Source organism: Phascolarctos cinereus, unplaced genomic scaffold, assembly GCF_003287225.1.
Source record: "Phascolarctos cinereus isolate Bilbo 61053 unplaced genomic scaffold, phaCin_HiC Scaffold_2;HRSCAF=192, whole genome shotgun sequence".
NCBI classification, from domain to species: domain Eukaryota; kingdom Metazoa; phylum Chordata; class Mammalia; order Diprotodontia; family Phascolarctidae; genus Phascolarctos; species Phascolarctos cinereus.
Genome location: NW_027555625.1, coordinates 326565683 through 326582840, shown reverse-complemented (window position 1 = coordinate 326582840; position 17158 = coordinate 326565683). Strand labels below are relative to the sequence as shown.

Sequence of the window (17158 nt, the reverse complement as noted above, 5' to 3'; positions counted from 1 at the left end):
TTATCTTCCTGAGTTCAAATCTGGCCTCAGACGCTACTAGCTGTGTGATTCTGGCAAGTCACTTAACCATATTGGCCTCAGTTTCCTCCTCTGTAAAATGAGTTTGAGAAAGAAATGGCAAACCACTCTAGTATCTTAGCCAAGAAAACCCCAAATGGGGTTACGAAGAGTCGGACACAACTGAAAAATGACTAAACAACAAAAGATTAGATCAGGGATCCCTCCCTTCACCTTCCACCTGTTGAATTTCTCCCCCTCCCCTAATACCTGACTCAATACCACCTCTTCCAGGATGCCTTCCTTGATCTCTCCTGTTGGGGACAAATTTATTCCTCAGAGCTCACATGCAGCTTTGCATGCTATGAGGAAAGTATTTTGTAAACCTAGAGTACTAGATGGATACAAATCATTTTTTCTAAAAACTAGACCTGTGATTTCATCAGTATCGACACCTGGTGAGGAATGCCATGCAGATGAGAACCCATGCTGGGGCACTGACAAATTAGACTCTACCCAGAATGGGTAAGAGGCAGGATTTGGACTCAGTCTGATCTGACTCTGAAGCCATTTCTCTTTCTTCTACACCATGCTGTCTCTCCATATCAAAGTTGTTAATAATGAAGATGAAACTTTGAAGTGCATCCCCTATCCCTGCCAGAGAGCCAGTAGTTATACATTTATCCTAGGCAAACAGAGGTCCAGTGACTTGCCCAAGGTCACGTAGCTAGGAAGTGTCTGAAGCTGGATTTGAACTTAGGTCTTCTTGACTCCAGGCTCTCTCTCTCCATCTAGCTTGCCTTGCCCACAGAGAGCACCTAATACATCCCTGTCCTTTGTCCCAACTGCAGTTTAACTCCTTCGAACAGCTGTGCATCAATTTCACCAATGAGAAGCTCCAGCAGTTCTTTAACCAGCACATGTTTGTGCTGGAGCAAGAGGAGTATCGTCGGGAGGGCATTGAGTGGGTGTTCATCGACTTTGGCCTTGATCTACAGCCCTGCATCGACCTCATTGAGAAGGTGGGCTCTGGGCTTTTAGCAAGGGAAGGGGGCCAAAAGGTTCCCTTGAGAATGCTAGGGAGGGTCATGGTAGTGAAGATTTGTGGGGGATGGTCATAACAGGTGACTTCCTCCATGTCAGGACCTCCCAGGGAGGAAACTATCTACCAGTAACGCTGGTCCTACAGCTTCATCAGCTTATCTTAGAGAGTCCCCTGGGGGCACTGAGAGCTTAAATAGTTTGTCCATGGTCCCCATGGCCTAGGTGGGCCAAAGGAGGGGCTCAATCCAGGCTGAGGTTGACTCAGGGTTCCCTGTGGGACGTGATAGCTGTCTTTGAGAGTTAGGAGCAATGGCCGGGGAGGGGTGTTTTGGTTTGGAACCTGGTCTCTGATTGGGGCAGCGAGGAAGCTGGCAAGGAGATAGATAGCCAGGGAGTAAATTAGCCAGGCTTGATATAGACAGCTCCTCAACAACCAGGAGAGTAAGGATAGACATTCTGGAGACAAAAATTATTAGGTCTTCTGTGGTATAGTATCCAAGACTGGTGTGAGTCTTCTCTTCATGAATGACTCTATTAATAATTCCATTATACAGATGAGGAAAGTGAGGCCCAGAGAAATTGAGAGGCTTGCCCAGGGTTATATAATGAGTTAATGGTAGAGTTGAGACTAGAACAACCCAGGTCTCCTGCCTTTGGATCCAGGACTCTTCTGATTATCTCATGAGTGTGTGTGTGTGTGTGTGTGTGTGTGTGTGTGTGTGTGAGAGAGAGAGAGAGAGAGAGAGAGAAGAGAGAGAGAGAGAGAGACACACACACACACACACACAGAGAAACAGAAAGGGACACAGAGGCAGACAGAGAGGACACAGAGACAGAGAGGACAGAGACAGAGACAGACAAAGGACAGAGACAGACACAGGCAGAGAGAGACATGAGAAACAGGGAGAGAGGAGAGACAGAGACAGAGAGGAGAGAGAGACAGAGACAGAGAGGAGAGAGAGAAAGAGAGAGAGAGAGAGAGAGAGAGAGAGAGAGAGAGAGAGAGAGAGACAGAGACAGAGAGACAGAGAGAGAAGAGAGGAGAGGAGAGAGAAAGAGTTAGTCGCTCACTTTGTGCCAGGCACTGTGCTAAGCATTAGCGATATAAAGAAAGGCAAAAACACAGTCCCTCCCTTCAAGAAGCTCACATTCTAATGGAGTGGATGACATGCAAATAACAATCAATCTATCTATCTATCTATCTATCTATCTATCTATCTATCTATCTATCTATCTACATGTACCATACACATACACACACACATATGCACATGTACACACACAAAATATATAAAACATAAATGAAAGGTAATCTCAGAACAAAAAGGACCCCCTGGGGGCGGCTGGGAAGGCCTCTTGCCACAGATGAGATTGGAGCTGAGCCTTGCAGGAAGCCAGGTGTTGGAGGGGAGGAAGGCAAGCATTCAGGCATAGGGGCAACCACTACATATTCAGGGAGTCAGGAAATGGAGTGTCACCTGAGGAATAGCAGGCAGGCTGGTGTGGATGGATTGTAGGGCGTATGAAGAGTAAAGTATAAAAAGACCAGAAAGTGAGGAAGGGGCCAGACAGTGAAGGATTTTAGATGTTCTGGTGTGTTGCATGTGTGTGTCCATTGACCTTCCTCCTGCTCAAACTCTGCAGCCGATGGGCATCCTCTCCATCCTGGAGGAGGAGTGCATGTTCCCCAAGGCCTCTGACGTGAGCTTCCGGGCCAAGCTCTATGACAACCATGCTGGGAAATCACCCAATTTCCAGAAGCCGCGGCCAGACAAGAAGCGCAAATACGAAGCGCATTTTGAGATCATGCACTACGCTGGGGTGGTATGCACCAGTCCTGACCCCTGGCCCCTAACCTACTTTAACCTTCCCTAACCTTAACCTTAATCTCAACTCTGACCTCTGACACAGGGACCCTGATCCTATTCATATCCTTTACCCTCATCTCAACCTTCCACAAGTACAATATAAGCTCCTCTTGGACAGGGACTATTTTGCTTTTGTCATTTGTATCTTCAGCCCCAACCATAGTATCAGATACAGGGAGGTGCTTCAGATTGCATACTGAACTGAAGGCTTGACCCCAGCCCTGCTCCTGGCCCTCTGTCACTTCAGGTCCCCTACAGCATCGTGGGATGGTTGGAGAAGAACAAGGACCCACTGAATGAGACCGTCGTCCCTGTCTTCCAGAAATCCCAGAACAAATTGTTGGCTTCCCTCTATGAGAGCTATTCAGCTTCTACCACTGCTTCAAGTCAGTCCTCCCTCCCCCTGTAGCCTAGGGTGGGGGGACCCAGGGAGGGAGGGTGCCGTGGGGAGCTGTCTCTTCTATGTGACTGGTGTCCTTGTCTCCACCAGCTGAGGGCCCCAAATCCGGGGTGAAGGAAAAGCGGAAGAAGGCGGCATCGTTTCAGACGGTGTCCCAGGTGCACAAGGTGAGGGGGCGATGCCTTCCCTGCTCCCCTGGGCAGTAAGCCCTCTCCTCAGCCAGTCCCCCGCCTCTCTGGGTGGGCAGCTGTTAAGACTTGCAGTGATGTTTAATTCTTCTCTACGTGAACATCACAACAAGTCTATACAGTTTCCCAGCCCTATGCCTCTGGGACCAAGCTGGTGGCAGATGGGGATCTGGGTCGGGGGGCTTGGGAGGATTGGCTGTGGGAGTCACCAAAGGGTCACTGGAGCCCTGGGGCACATAGAAAGTGATTCAGCTTATTAGCTGTGTGACCTTGAGCAACAAGTTCTTTGCTCTCTCTGGGCCTTAGTGTCACCATTTGTAAAACGAAGAGGGCATTGGACTATACCATTTCTAAGGCAATTTCCTGCTCTAAATCTCAAGAACTAAGAAGCAGGCCAGTTCAGGCATAGAGGGTCTCTGGAAGTAATCTCTTACTTACTTACTTACAAGACTCATCTGAAGACACGGAAAGCTGAGGAATGTGGAAAGCTTGGGGAATGTGGAAACTCCATAGGGGATTAGGAGGCCATGAAACAGACATAAGGAACCCTAAGGCCAGGGGTTTAGGACATGATCAGGAATATGGGGAGGTGAGAGGGGCAATCAGCTAGAGGGGACGCCAGAGGTTCCCTCTTATTTTATCCCCCACCCACTGCCTTCTCTCCTGCCCAGGAAAACCTCAATAAGCTGATGACCAATCTACGAGCCACCCAACCCCATTTTGTCCGATGCATCGTCCCTAATGAGACCAAGACGCCAGGTAGGCGCCTGACTGTGCACCTGGGGATTTGGGGAATCCTGGTGTCCAGAAGGATATTAGGCAGAGAAACATGGGGGCTGGGAGACCTCACCTCATATCACCAACCCTCCCCCACCCTTCTTCCTGATACTTTGCATACAGCCTTGGAGGACTCTGCCTGTTTTCACTTGTCTTTGCTGGGGTTTCTGGAGGTTGGGCTGAGATCTAGTCTCCATTGACCTCTACCCCTTGAACTCCATCCCAGGAGTCATGGATGCCTTCCTGGTGCTACACCAGCTGCGTTGCAATGGGGTTCTGGAAGGGATCCGCATCTGCCGCCAGGGGTTCCCCAACCGCCTGCTGTACATGGACTTCCGACAGCGGTCAGTGATGCCCCTGCTCCCTGTGACAATGTGACAGTGCTATGGGTTTTCCTCCATACCTTCCCAGGTACTAAATGGCCACATAGGGACAAAGCTGCCTGTCTGCAAGCCCTGCCCTTGTAAAGCCCAAGAATCTTGTTGGACAAGCAAAATCCACATAATGCATATGAAAAGATAAATAATCAGACAGGACTTTGCATGCTTGGGGTCACTCAGGTCTATGAGAACTTAGGCGAATGGTCTGTGGCTTGGAGAAAGATGGGCAGATGGATCTTGAAGGCTGAAAAGCATTACAAGAGGGGGCAGCTAGGTGGCACAGTGGATAGAGCACCAGCCCTGAAGTAGGAGCACCTGAGTATAAATATGGCCTCAGACCAAACACTTGACATTTAATAGCTGTGTGACCCTGGGCAAGTCACTTAACCCCAATTGCCTAAAAAAAAAAAACATTACAAGAGGAGGCAAAGAGGGCATTCTAGGAAGGGGGAATGTATGAGCCAAGACTCAGAGTTGGGAATCAAGTATTTGGGGAAACATAGCCTGTTTGTAGCAGAGGAAGTTGGGGCCAGATCATAGAAGGCCTTGAATGCCAGGATGAGGAGTTTGGAATTTTATTCTGTAGTGGTGGTAAGAAGCCAGTGGAGGTTTTTGAGCAAGAGGAGAAATGTGTTCAGAGTTGTGCCTTATAGGAAGGGAAGAACTGGCTGTGAGTGCAGGATGAACTAGGAGGAAAGTCTGGAGGAAGGTAAGTCATTTAAGAGGCTGCTATATGTCTAGGCAGGAGGAAGCTTGACCGGAGGCGCTAAGAGGCAACATCATACTGGATGGTAGATAGGGAATTAGAGTTTGAATCAGGAACACCTGGGTTCAAATCTTGTCCTAAGATACTTACTAGCTGTGTTATTTTGGACAAGTCACTGAACTTCTCTGTGACACAATTTCCTTATCTGTGAAATGAGGTGGTTAGTCTCAATGGCTTCTAAGGAACTCTTCCAGATCTAAAATTTGTGATCTTATGATTGGGCATCACAAAGATGGAACAGATGCTAGGAACATTCCAAAAGAGTTAACTTTTAAAAAAATATTATTTTTAATAATGCCTTTTTTGGTTATATCACATGCTTTTCAAAATATATCCCTCCTCCCATCAGTAAACTATCCTTTGTAACAAAAATTTAATAAAAAGAAAAAAATCAATTTATCCAAACCAACCAACATAGCGACCGTGTCTGACCATCCAGGGGTGGGGAACCCGTAGCCTCAAGGCCACGTGTGGCCCTCTAGGTCCTCAAGTGCGGCCCTTGGACTGAATCCAAACTTCACAGAACAAATCCCCTTAATAAAAGGATTTGTTCTATAAAACTTAGACTCAGTCGAAAGGCTGCACCCAAGGTTCCCCACCCTTGAATTATTCCCAATCAAAGGAATTCACTTTTTTTAAAAAGGCTTTTTAAAAGGATAGAACCAGGTTCTAAAATCAAGATGCAAAGCAACTTCTCCACAGGACTCAGTGTCCCACTGCTGCCCTTCTCCCCGCCCCTGCCTTGACCTCTTCTAGGTTAAGCTCTAACTCTGGGCCACACATGGCTTTTCCCCTTGGCCTCATGACACCTGGTCCCTGACCTTCTCCCCCACGTAGCCCCTGCTCACTTCCAGGGATCCTCCTGACACCCCCTCATTCTCAGCCTCCCCCCAGGTATCGCATCCTGAATCCCAGCGCTGTCCCAGATGACACCTTTGTGGATAGCAGGAAGGCCACAGAGAAGCTCCTTGGCTCATTGGACATTGACCACACACAGTACAAGTTTGGTCACACCAAGGTGAGGTGGAGGTCACACTGTCAAGTGTCAGGGGTCCAGGGTTACTCTGAGGTTGGGGTCCCACTGAGTTTAGAAGTGGTTCAAAAGGATCAGAGGTCCCATTGAGGTCAGGGGGGATACATCAAGGTCAAGGTCTCTCTGAGGTTACCAGACACATGGGCTCATAGGATCATAAGTCCAGACCTGGAAGGGACCTCAGAGGTCATCCAGTCCAACCCCCTCATGTTGTACATGTAGAAACTGAGACTCCAAGTTATACTGCTGAAGGCTCATATTGGGAACAGAGGAGCATGCTAAAACCTGAGGTCACGCCAAGGGTCAAGGAAAGCCCATCTTTTCCTTGCAGGTGTTCTTTAAGGCTGGGCTGCTGGCCGTGCTGGAGGAACTTCGGGACGAGCGGCTGGCCAAGATCCTGACCTTGCTGCAGGCAAGGATCAGGGGCCACCTTATGCGCATTGAGCACCAGCACATGAGAGGGGGCAGGTATGAGGAGTCCAGGGGGTTCTGCCCACGGTGGGGCAGGGGACTGGAGACCTCCCCCAGCACCTGCTGCCCCCCTCACCCTCGGCCTCCCGTCTCCAGGGATGCCCTCTATACCATCCAGTGCAACATCCGGGCTTTTGCGGCTGTGAAGAACTGGTCCTGGATGAAGCTGTTCTTCAAGATGAAGCCGCTGCTGCGCTCTGTGCAGGCAGAGGAGGAGCTGGGGGCCTTGCGGGCTGAGCTCCGCGGGCTGCGGAGCTCCCTGGCCGAGGCCGAGGCCAAGAGGCAGGAGCTGGAGGAGAAGCACATCAGCATTGCCCAGGAGAAGAATGACCTGTCCCTGCAGCTGCAGGCGGTGAGCCCTGGCAGGGTGGGGCCGGGCCCTGGGAGCAACAGTTAGAGCGCCAGCCCTTCCTGCCTCCCTCGGTGGACACCAGTGAGCCCACCCACACGTGTATAAGAGGCTTTACGGTCTGCAGAAATGCTTTCCTCACGTTAGCCCATAAGATAGGCAGAATAAGGACTGTTGTGCTCATTTTAGAGAGGAGGAAACAGGCAGAAAGAACTAGTAACTATTGGAGCTAAGAAGCTCCAATTATAGGATTTAGAACTGGTAGGGCTCTGAGAGGTCCCATTTCAAGGATTCAGGTCAAGTCCCTCATTTTGCAGATGAGGACACAGAAAAGAGAAGCAGCTTTACCAAGGTCATGTGGGAGTAAATAATAGAGCTGAGATTTAAAAGCAGGCCTTCTGACTTTAAACACTATTTTTCCCACAATATCTCATTGTCCCAGTTGTGATACAAGCCTAGCATTCAAGGAAGGCTTTTCTTCCTTCCTTCCTTCCTCTCTTCTTCTCTTCTTTCCCTCCATCAATCTTTCCTTTCCTCCTTTCTTCTTTCCTTCCTTCCCTCCTTCCTTCTCCTTCCCCTTTCCTCCTTCCTTTCATTTCATTTAATTCATTCAGCAGACATTTACGTCAAGCCAGTGGTGTGGCACACCCCTCATTCTCCCCATTTCCCTACACACCCTGCCCCTTTATCCAGATGGATCTACCCAGTGTCCCCTTGGACCTTCCTGCCTCCACATGTTTGCTTATGCTGTTGTCCCAATGTGGAATGCCTACTCTCCATCACCTCCTCCTGCCCCATCTTCCCCACTGCCATATTAAAAAGCCTACCCATTCTTCACTGCCCAGACCAAATAATACTTCCTTTATAGAATTTCCCCTGAAGGCTTTATTGGGTAGATGTCACAGTGCATAGGAAGGTGTGCTGAATTCAGAATCAGTTGAACCCAGGCCTGAATCATGACCTCATTAGTTACTACCTTTGTGAACTTAGGAAAGTCCCTTCCCCTTTCTGGTCCTCTTTCCTCATCTGTAGAACAAAGGGATTGGCCTGGACCACTCAAATAAAAACAAGGGCCACAAAATCATACATAAGGATCTCTGAAGGCACATACTGACTTTGAAAACTGCATATTAATGGTCTTTATGTTCTATTGTATTTCTAGTTACTGCTAAAAATATTTCTGAATTATACTTAAATCTGATTCAGGAGTATTGTGGCCACATGTTTGACCCTTCTGCACTAGATGGCTTCCAAGGTAACTTCCAGGCCTAAATCTATATAATCCAGGATCCTATGTTGCCTCTCAGTGCCTCAGTTTCCTCCGTAAAAATCAGGAGTTTGGGCTAGATTGTCTCCAAAGTTCCCTCTAGCTCTGATATTTTATGATCCTTTGTGATGTCTTTTGGGCAGGTCTCTTAGCAAGTGCCTCCAACTGAATTGAATTGTATTCAGATGTATCCACTGCTCCTACAAAGCTGAGTTATACCAAGTCAGTATCTTTAAGGCCTAATAATCTATAAGTCATCTTGACTTATTTATCTTTGTTCCCTAAGCTAAACGAAATGCAGAATCTCAGAGCTGGAAGAGGAGCCTAGTGGTTTCTAGTCCAATCTTATCTGCAATATCCCCAGCAAGTGGCCATTTAGACTCTACTTGAACACCTCCAGTAACAGGGAGATCACTACCTATCTTGTTCACTTGATCATTGCCTCCGTTAATGCTAAGGAAGCACATTTCCCTTTTGGACAGCCCTAATTATTTTTTCAAATAATTAATTAATTAATTTTTAGTTTCCAACATTCACTTCCATAAGATTTTGAGTTCTAAATTTTCTCCACTTCCCTCCCCTGCCTCCTCCCCAAGACAGCATGTAATCTGATATAGTCTATACATATACATTCATATTAAACATATTTTCACATTAGTCATGTTGTAAAGAAGAATTAGAACCAATGGGAGAAACCATGAGAAAGAAGAAATAAACCCAAAAAAAGAGAGCAAATAGTATGCTTCAATCTGCATTCAGACTCCATAGTTCTTTGTATGTGGATAGCATTTTCCATCACGAGACTTTTGGAGATGCCTTAGATCCTTGCACTGCTGAGAAGAGTTAAGTCTGTCAAAATCAGTCATCCCACAATGTGACTGTTACTGTGTACAATGTTCTTTTAGTTCTGCTGACTGCACTTTGCATCAGTTGACATAAGTCTTTCCAGGTTTTTCTGAAGTCTGCCTGCTCACCATTTCTTATGGAACAATAGTATTCCGTTACATTCATATACCACAACTTGTTCAGCCATTCCCCAGTTGATGGGCATCCCCTCAATTTCCAATTCTTAGCTACCACAAAAAAGGCTACTATAAACATTTTTGTATATGTGGGTCTTTTTCCTATTTTTATGATCTCTTTGGGAGCTCTAATTATTATTATTTTTAAAAATTTCTTATATTGAGTTGAATTTGGCCTCTGTAACTCTCTCTCTCTCTCTCTCTCTCTCTCTCTCCTCCCCCCCCCGTTCTTGGTCTTAGTTTTACATTCTGACACTAAATAGAACAAAATTCATCTGTCTTCCATATAATGACCTTTCATAGGCACTTGTTGGCACAATGAATAGAGTGCCAGGCATGGAGTCAAGAAGACCTGAGTTCAAAGGTGACCTCAGACACTTACTAGCTGTGACTCTGGGCAAGTCTTCCCTTCACCGCTGTCTGCCTCAGTTTCCCCAACTGTAAAATGGGGATAATAACTCCCAGATATATTCTGAGTTTCAAACGAGGCAATATTTGTAAAGTGTCTGGCACACAGCAGGCTCTTAATAGACGCTCATTCCCTTCCTCTTCCCTTTCAGATCTGTGATCAGATTTCTCCCCAAGTATTTTCTTCTCTAGGCTAAACACCCTAATAGGTACTCAGTAAATGTTTGGGAATGAATGAATGAATAAGCCAATTAATGGGTAAGACCCATCTGCATTTTGACTTGCCTGCCTTTCAGTCCTAGCTTCTGGTCTCTGGGTCCTGCTCTGCCCCTGGGCCTGGGGCGCTGATCCCTGTTGTCTGTCTCCTTTCCAGGAGCAGGACAACCTGGCAGATGCAGAGGAGCGCTGTGACCTTCTGATCAAGTCCAAGGTGCAGCTGGAGTCCAAGGTGAAGGAGCTGAGTGAGCGGCTGGAGGATGAAGAAGAGACGAATTCCGATCTCACAGCGAGGAAACGACATCTGGAGGATGAGTGTACCGAACTCAAGAAGGACATCGATGACCTGGAGCTGACCCTGGCCAAGGTGGAGAAGGAGAAGCACGCCACAGAGAATAAGGTTCGCGTGTGGCCAGAAATGGCACTAGGGAGAGCCACAGCCCAGAATTAGGACTGGGGCCAGAGCCCAGAGCAGGACACTAGGCTCAGGAGAACCAGGGGAGCTAGAGCTTAGTTGTGAGGGAAGACCTAGGACGAGGGCTGCACTGGACTAGAGCAGAGAGCCAGGGAAAGGAAAAAGAAAACAACTCAGAGAGAAACTGAAAGAGAAGCTCAGAAAATAGCAAAGAGTCCAGACTGGGCAAGACTGAAGCACATACCTGGGAAAGGGCCTAGGGTGAAGCCTAAAACAAGGAAGGGCTGGGTGATAGGCATGAACCTAGACCACCAGGAAGGCCTGAAGCAGAGATCTGGGGAGGGACTTTGTGTCAAGGAGTAGGGTAAAGGGCTTAGGATCTAGAGGCTGAGGAGTCTGGAAAAAACACTGAACTTTGAGTCATCCAACCTGAATATATCTTGTACAGACATAGTTGTTTGCATGTTGTCTCCTCTGTCAGAATATGGATGCCTCGAGGGCAGCGTCCACTTGTTGGCCTTTTTTATATCTTCAATACTTAGCACAGTTACTGAAACACAGTAAGTGCTTAATAAATGCTTGTTCACTGACTGACTGAATAGTGCCTGAGCCCCTCACTACCTATGTGACTTAACCTCTCTGGGCCTCAGTTTTCTCTCCTGCAAAATGAGAGGTTTAGTTGACTTCTAAGCTTTCTTCTAAACCTGGTTCATTGATCTAGGACAATGCATGAATCCTTGGAAAAGGAGAATTAGAGAAACGACGTTAGATACTCAATGCTACCGGATCCTATTTTCTGAGGATGGGAGATCAAGGGGTCATCTCAGCTGGGACTGCTTTGACAGGCAACACTGTCAATGTCTGAGAACACATTCTCAACATGGTACCCATCATTGCTAACCCCCAGTTCTGGGACATGCCACACATAGGCCTGAGCCATGATCAACACAGACACCTGGGTCTTACCCTCATGCCACAGTAAAGAAAAATGGAAAAAAACCCAAACCTCTCAGCTTCATTCCTCCATGGTCTTCTCCCTCACTGGGAACACTTACTCCACTAAACACTCCGCTCATTGCCACAGAGACCAATCCAAGATCATCAACGGCTCATATCTGGGTAACCTTTCAAAGTTTACATGGTACTTTCCTCACAATTCCCCTGTCATTAGCTCCATTTCATGGATAAGGAAACTGAGGCTCAGAGGAGTTCAGTGAAGTCACGTAGTTAGAAAATGGCATAATCAGAATTTGAACTCAGGTCTCTCGGTTGCTGGTCTAGCACCCTTTTCACTGAAGCTCACCATCTCACCAGCTCCCATTTTACTATTTGTGGAAGGATTGGTGCCAGCAGATATGACCTACTTCAGTTGTTCACAAGGGACTTGGCACCATAGGAACATAGGACCATAGATCTCCTGGGGGTCTCCCATGGGCTCTGCCTCTCCTGCTGTGCCCTCTCCCTCCCCTCACACAACCCATTCTCCACAAAACACCAAGACATGGAGACCTGGATGATCAAGGAATATGAGCCCTTCAAAGAAAAGCATGGCATCATGGGAAGAGTATTAACTTGACTTAAAGTCAGAAATTCTGGGTTCAAATCCCAGTCCTGCCCTTTTACTGTTGTGTAATCTTGGGCAAGTGACTTCCCTCTCTCTAGGTCTCAATTTTCTCATCAATAAAACTAGGGGGTTGGACAAGATGATTTCTAAGTTTCCTTCCAGCTCTGACCCAAGACTTGGGGATGAAGACTTAAGATTTAAGTGGGGAGAAGGAGAACCATCTCCCCTCCAGCTCCCATGTCTTCTTCCACCTGTCATCTCATCACTTCTCCTGGTTCAGGTGAAGACCTTGGTGGAAGAGATGGCTGGGCGGGATGAAACAATCATCAGGCTGACAAAGGAGAAGAAAGCCCTGCAGGAAGCCCACCAGCAAGGGCTGGATGACTTGCAGACTGAGGAGGACAAGGTCAACACTCTGAGCAAAGCCAAGGTCAAGCTGGAGCAGCAGGTGGATGATGTAAGTGTGAGCTGGCAGGTGTGTGCAGGAGGAGGAAGTGATGGGCCTTGGACTGGGCAGGATGAGAGCACTGACCAGGACAGGGATGGGAAAGAATGGGCAGCCCTGGGGCTGAGAGAGGAAGGAATGGAGAAAGACTGTGCTTGTAACCCCCACTTTCCACAGCTGGAAAGCTCCCTAGAGCAGGAGAAGAAACTACGCCTGGATGTGGAACGGGCCAAGCGGAAGCTAGAGGGGGACCTGAAGCTCACCCAGGAGTCAGTGGCAGATGGAGAGCGGGACCGGCGGCAGCTGGAGGAGAAGCTCAAAAAGTGGGTCTAGTTTATGGTAATGGAGGGGTGGAAGCTGGTGATCTGGGGCATCATTTCCCCTATCTCTCGGCCTCAGTTTCCTTATCTATAAAATAAGAGGGTTTTGATAAAATGGACTTTTATATAATACTCAGGGCAACTGTGGACCACATAGTTCAGGGTCAGGCCCACTGCAAGGTAGGGATGTTGAAGGTCAGGTCAGGCTCACAAAATATCAGAACCCTCAGGGTTTGTGCCTCCAACCGCAAACCATGTCTGATGTGTAAATATCTAAATTTGCACTGGAGACTACTCTGCCTTCTGTAGACTTAGGGACTTAGTGGGTAAGGACTAGGGGCTGGGGAGACAGAGGTGGGAGAAGTAGGACCCAGGGAAACATCTTAGCTGGGTTTTTGAGTTTATAGGTAGTAAAGAGTATGGGCCTTTGGTAATTAATATTTTATAAACCCGGCATCATTAGCAGACAAGGGTTTGGAAACACTAACCTAGCCTCCTGCTAAGGGACAAGAGAAGGATCGATTGATCAATCAACAAGACCTTATTAAGCTCCTACTATGTGCCAGGTGCTGGAGTGCTGAAGATATAAGTGCAAAGAATGGAATGATTTCCACTCACAAGGAGGTTACATTCTTATAGAGGAGACAAGCATACATAAAACTGTATACAGCACCGACAGAAAGCTAATAAACACAAATATATGCAAAGCCATTAAATACAAGGTAGTCAGGGAGAGAGGATGCTAGCAATTGGGGGATCAGAAAAGTCTTCATGCAGAAGATGGTGCTTGAGCTGGGTCTTAAAGTACTATAGCAAGGAAAGGAAGGAAGGAGAGTTAGAGGGAGGGAGGGAAAGAAGAAAGGAAGAAGAGGAGAGAAGGAAGAAAGGAGGGAAGGAGGAAGAAAGAAAGGAAGGAAGGAAGGAAGGAAAAACAAACATTTAAAAAAAAAAATTTTAAACAAGCATTTATTAAGTGCCTACTATGTTCTAGGCACTGTACTAAACACTCTATAAATATTATCTCATCTAATCCTCACAACAACCTTGAGAGGTAAGTGGTATGTCCTTCAAGGCCTGTCCTTCAAGGGCCAGCTAACTAAATTCAGAGGCTCATTACCAAAAGGTTGGCCATCAGGTGAGCAATACTGTGGCCATACCAATTTAAGAAACTGGATGGAGGGAGTGCCCTGACTGATGAAATCACAGGTCTTTTGAAGTATTTCAGTAAACATGCACGACTGTAAGCTCCTTGAGGGCAGGGACTGGTACATTTTTCATCCTTGCTTGCCCAGTGCCTAGCATAGTGTCTTGCACATAGAATCAGGGGCCAAATGGGCATAGTGGTAAAAAACTCTGGATTTGGAGCTGGAGGCCTTGGGGTCCATTTCTGGACTCCCTGCCTGTGTAACCTTCCTTCTCCAACCCTCAGCTTCCTCCACTATCAAGTGAATAAGCTACAGGGCTTATGGTTTCTCTGTGTCAGAACAGAATCCCAAGAAGTTGGGGTTAGAAGGGCCCTCAGGGCCCATTTAGGCCAACTTGTACCTGACCAGAAATTCCCTCCACAATCCCTGACAAGCAGTCATCCAGTCTCTGTTTGAAGACCTCCGGTGATGAACTCACCAGCTGCCTTGCAGTCCATTCCACTTTTAGACATCTCTGATTGCTAAGAAGTTTTTTCTTTCACTGAGCCAAAATCCACGTTCATGGCTCCTTGGCCCTGTCTGAGACCGGGGTGCAGGCTGGTTGCTCTTTCCCTCACATCACATCACCCATAGCCATCTCTTGTCCACTGCAGGAAGGACTTTGAGATGAGCCAGCTAAACTCTCGAATTGAGGACGAACAGGTGCTGGGAGCCCAGATGCAGAAGAAGATCAAGGAACTACAGGTGCCTTTCCCTCACACTCTCACTCCCTTCCTCCTGATGGAGTCCAGCTGTAGCAAGCATGAGGTTGCAGCCTGGCTGACTGGGTTGGGCGGTGCTAAACGTTCCCCTGGGGCCGCCAAGGGCTGGGTGGGAATCCCTTTGGCAGCCCTAGTGTCTTCACACCTTACCCGCCCCCCCCCCCAGTCCCGTGGAGAGGAGCTGGAGGAAGAGCTGGAGGCAGAGCGGGCAGCCCGGGCTCGGGTGGAGAAGCAGCGGGCAGAGAGTGCCCAGGAGTTGGAGGAGCTGAGTGAGCGGCTGGAGGAGGCGGGAGGGGCATCGGCCGGGCAGCGTGAGGGCAGTCGGAAACTGGAGGCAGAGCTTGGCCGGCTGCGGCGGGAGCTGGAGGAAGCCACCCTGAGACACGAGGCCACCACGGCGGCCCTGCGCCGTAGGCAGGCGGATAGTGCGGCTGAGCTGGGGGAGCACATCGATAGCCTCCAGCGGGCCAGGCAGAAGCTGGAGAAGGAGAAAAGCGAGCTCAGGATGGAGGTGGATGACCTCAGTGCCAATGTGGAGGCCCTGACCCGGGGCAAGGTAGACTCAGGATGCTTGACCCCCATCCCTGACCTGGCCTTCTGACTAAAGGCCCTGACTCTGACCAGACTCAGCTTCCCAAGACAACTTCTGATGACCCTACCCTGATCTCAACATACCTCCTCCTCCTCCACATAATAGCTAACATTTATAAAGCAGTCGCTATGTGTCAAGCACTGTGCTAAGCACTTTACAATTACTATCTCATTTAATCCGCACAACAACCCTGGGACATAGGTGCTATTATTATCCCCATTTTACAGATGAGAAAACTGAGACAAACAGAGGTTATATATGTCTGAGGCAGGATTTGAACTCATCTTCCTGACTCCAGGCCCCATGTCACTCAGCTGCCTTTGGGGTCTTGACCTAAGGACCCACGATGGGTGGCCCTTAAATTCCAAACCCTGATCCTTGATCAGAGGGTAGATCCATGACTAATGACACCTTCCCTTTACCCTCTGGCCCTGTCCTCAGATCCACAAGCTCTAAAGCCTTTGAGCCCAACCCATAATGATACCTGACTTACCAACCTTTGTTTCCTCTCCTTGGGACCCTCACCGCCTCTCTTCCAACTCTCGACCTTCTGGTACACTCTGACACCCCTCCCCCAAACCAGACCAACGCGGAGAAGCTATGCCGCGCATCTGAGGATCATCTGAGCGAAGCCAAGGTCAAAATTGACGAGCTGCAGAGGCAGCTGGCTGATGTGACTGCCCAGCGGGGGAGGCTACAGACTGAGAACGGTGAGGTCCATGTGAGCAGGGCGAGAAGAACGCTGGGGTCGGGAAGGGGGCCGATCCTGGAGCTCCTCTCGCTGACCCTAGCCCTGTCCTTTTGTCCCCCGCCTTCAGGGGAATTGAGCCGCCTACTGGAGGAAAAGGAGTCTCTGATCAGTCAGCTAAGCCGCGGGAAGATATCGGTGACCCAGAGCCTGGAGGAGCTGAGGCGGCAGCTGGAGGAGGAGACCAAGGTCCCAGGGACCAAGAGGCTTGGGGAGGATGGACCTGGGCAGTAGGAAGGGGAAGGGCTGCCTGGCCACTGACAGCCCTCCTCTGTCCTCTCCACACAGGCAAAAAGTGCACTGGCCCACACCGTTCAGGCCTCTCGTCATGACTGTGAGCTCCTGAGGGAGCAGCATGAGGAAGAGGCTGAGGCCCAGGCGGAGCTGCAGCGGCTCCTGTCCAAGGCCAACGCCGAGGTTGCCCAGTGGAGGAGCAAATATGAGGCTGATGCCATCCAGAGGACAGAGGAGCTGGAGGAGGCCAAGTAAGGAGGCCCAGGCCAGGCCCTGCTGCCTGCCCACCTGCAGGGTCTGAGACCCCCATCCAGAACCCCATCACTGCCATTCTCCAGAACCCTTGTCCTGTGACCTGCCCTCCATGTTTCTGACCCTGTGAACCCCTGGCCAGGAACTGGTGGCATGCTCTGACCCATGTGTGATTATTTCACTCCTCTCCCCTAGCTGGCTCAATGAATAGAATGCTGGGCCTGGAGTGGGGAAAACATGAGCTCAAATCTAACCTCAGACACTAGCTGCGTGACTCTGAGCGAGTCCTTTGTTTGCCTCAGTTTCCTCATCTGTAAAACGGGGGTGATAGCAGCACCCACCTGTAGGGGTCATTGTGAGGATCCAATGAGATAATACGTGTAAAGTGCCTAGCACAGTGCCTGGCACATCGTAGGTACATGCTTATTCCCTTATTCCCCATTGGCCTCACATGATCCCATCTCTGACCCCTTAACCTCATGTCCATATGGTCAGG

The 17158-nt window shown here is 48.8% G+C and overlaps 1 protein-coding gene across 2 annotated transcripts in view; it reads left to right on the top strand.

Annotated features, from left to right (window-relative positions):
- Positions 1 to 17158, top strand: part of MYH7B (myosin heavy chain 7B) — a 44655-nt gene that overhangs the window by 20113 nt on the left and 7384 nt on the right. For both annotated transcript variants that reach the window (XM_078150260.1, XM_020998796.2), the window contains exons 16-32: positions 849 to 1019; positions 2686 to 2865; positions 3157 to 3295; positions 3400 to 3476; positions 4169 to 4256; positions 4501 to 4618; positions 6315 to 6438; positions 6785 to 6921; positions 7021 to 7276; positions 10344 to 10586; positions 12446 to 12622; positions 12788 to 12933; positions 14729 to 14819; positions 15003 to 15392; positions 16012 to 16138; positions 16247 to 16365; positions 16465 to 16661. In XM_078150260.1, the coding sequence (XP_078006386.1) occupies positions 849 to 1019; positions 2686 to 2865; positions 3157 to 3295; positions 3400 to 3476; positions 4169 to 4256; positions 4501 to 4618; positions 6315 to 6438; positions 6785 to 6921; positions 7021 to 7276; positions 10344 to 10586; positions 12446 to 12622; positions 12788 to 12933; positions 14729 to 14819; positions 15003 to 15392; positions 16012 to 16138; positions 16247 to 16365; positions 16465 to 16661 (2780 nt within the window). The remainder of the gene's footprint in view (positions 1 to 848; positions 1020 to 2685; positions 2866 to 3156; positions 3296 to 3399; positions 3477 to 4168; positions 4257 to 4500; positions 4619 to 6314; positions 6439 to 6784; positions 6922 to 7020; positions 7277 to 10343; positions 10587 to 12445; positions 12623 to 12787; positions 12934 to 14728; positions 14820 to 15002; positions 15393 to 16011; positions 16139 to 16246; positions 16366 to 16464; positions 16662 to 17158) is intronic.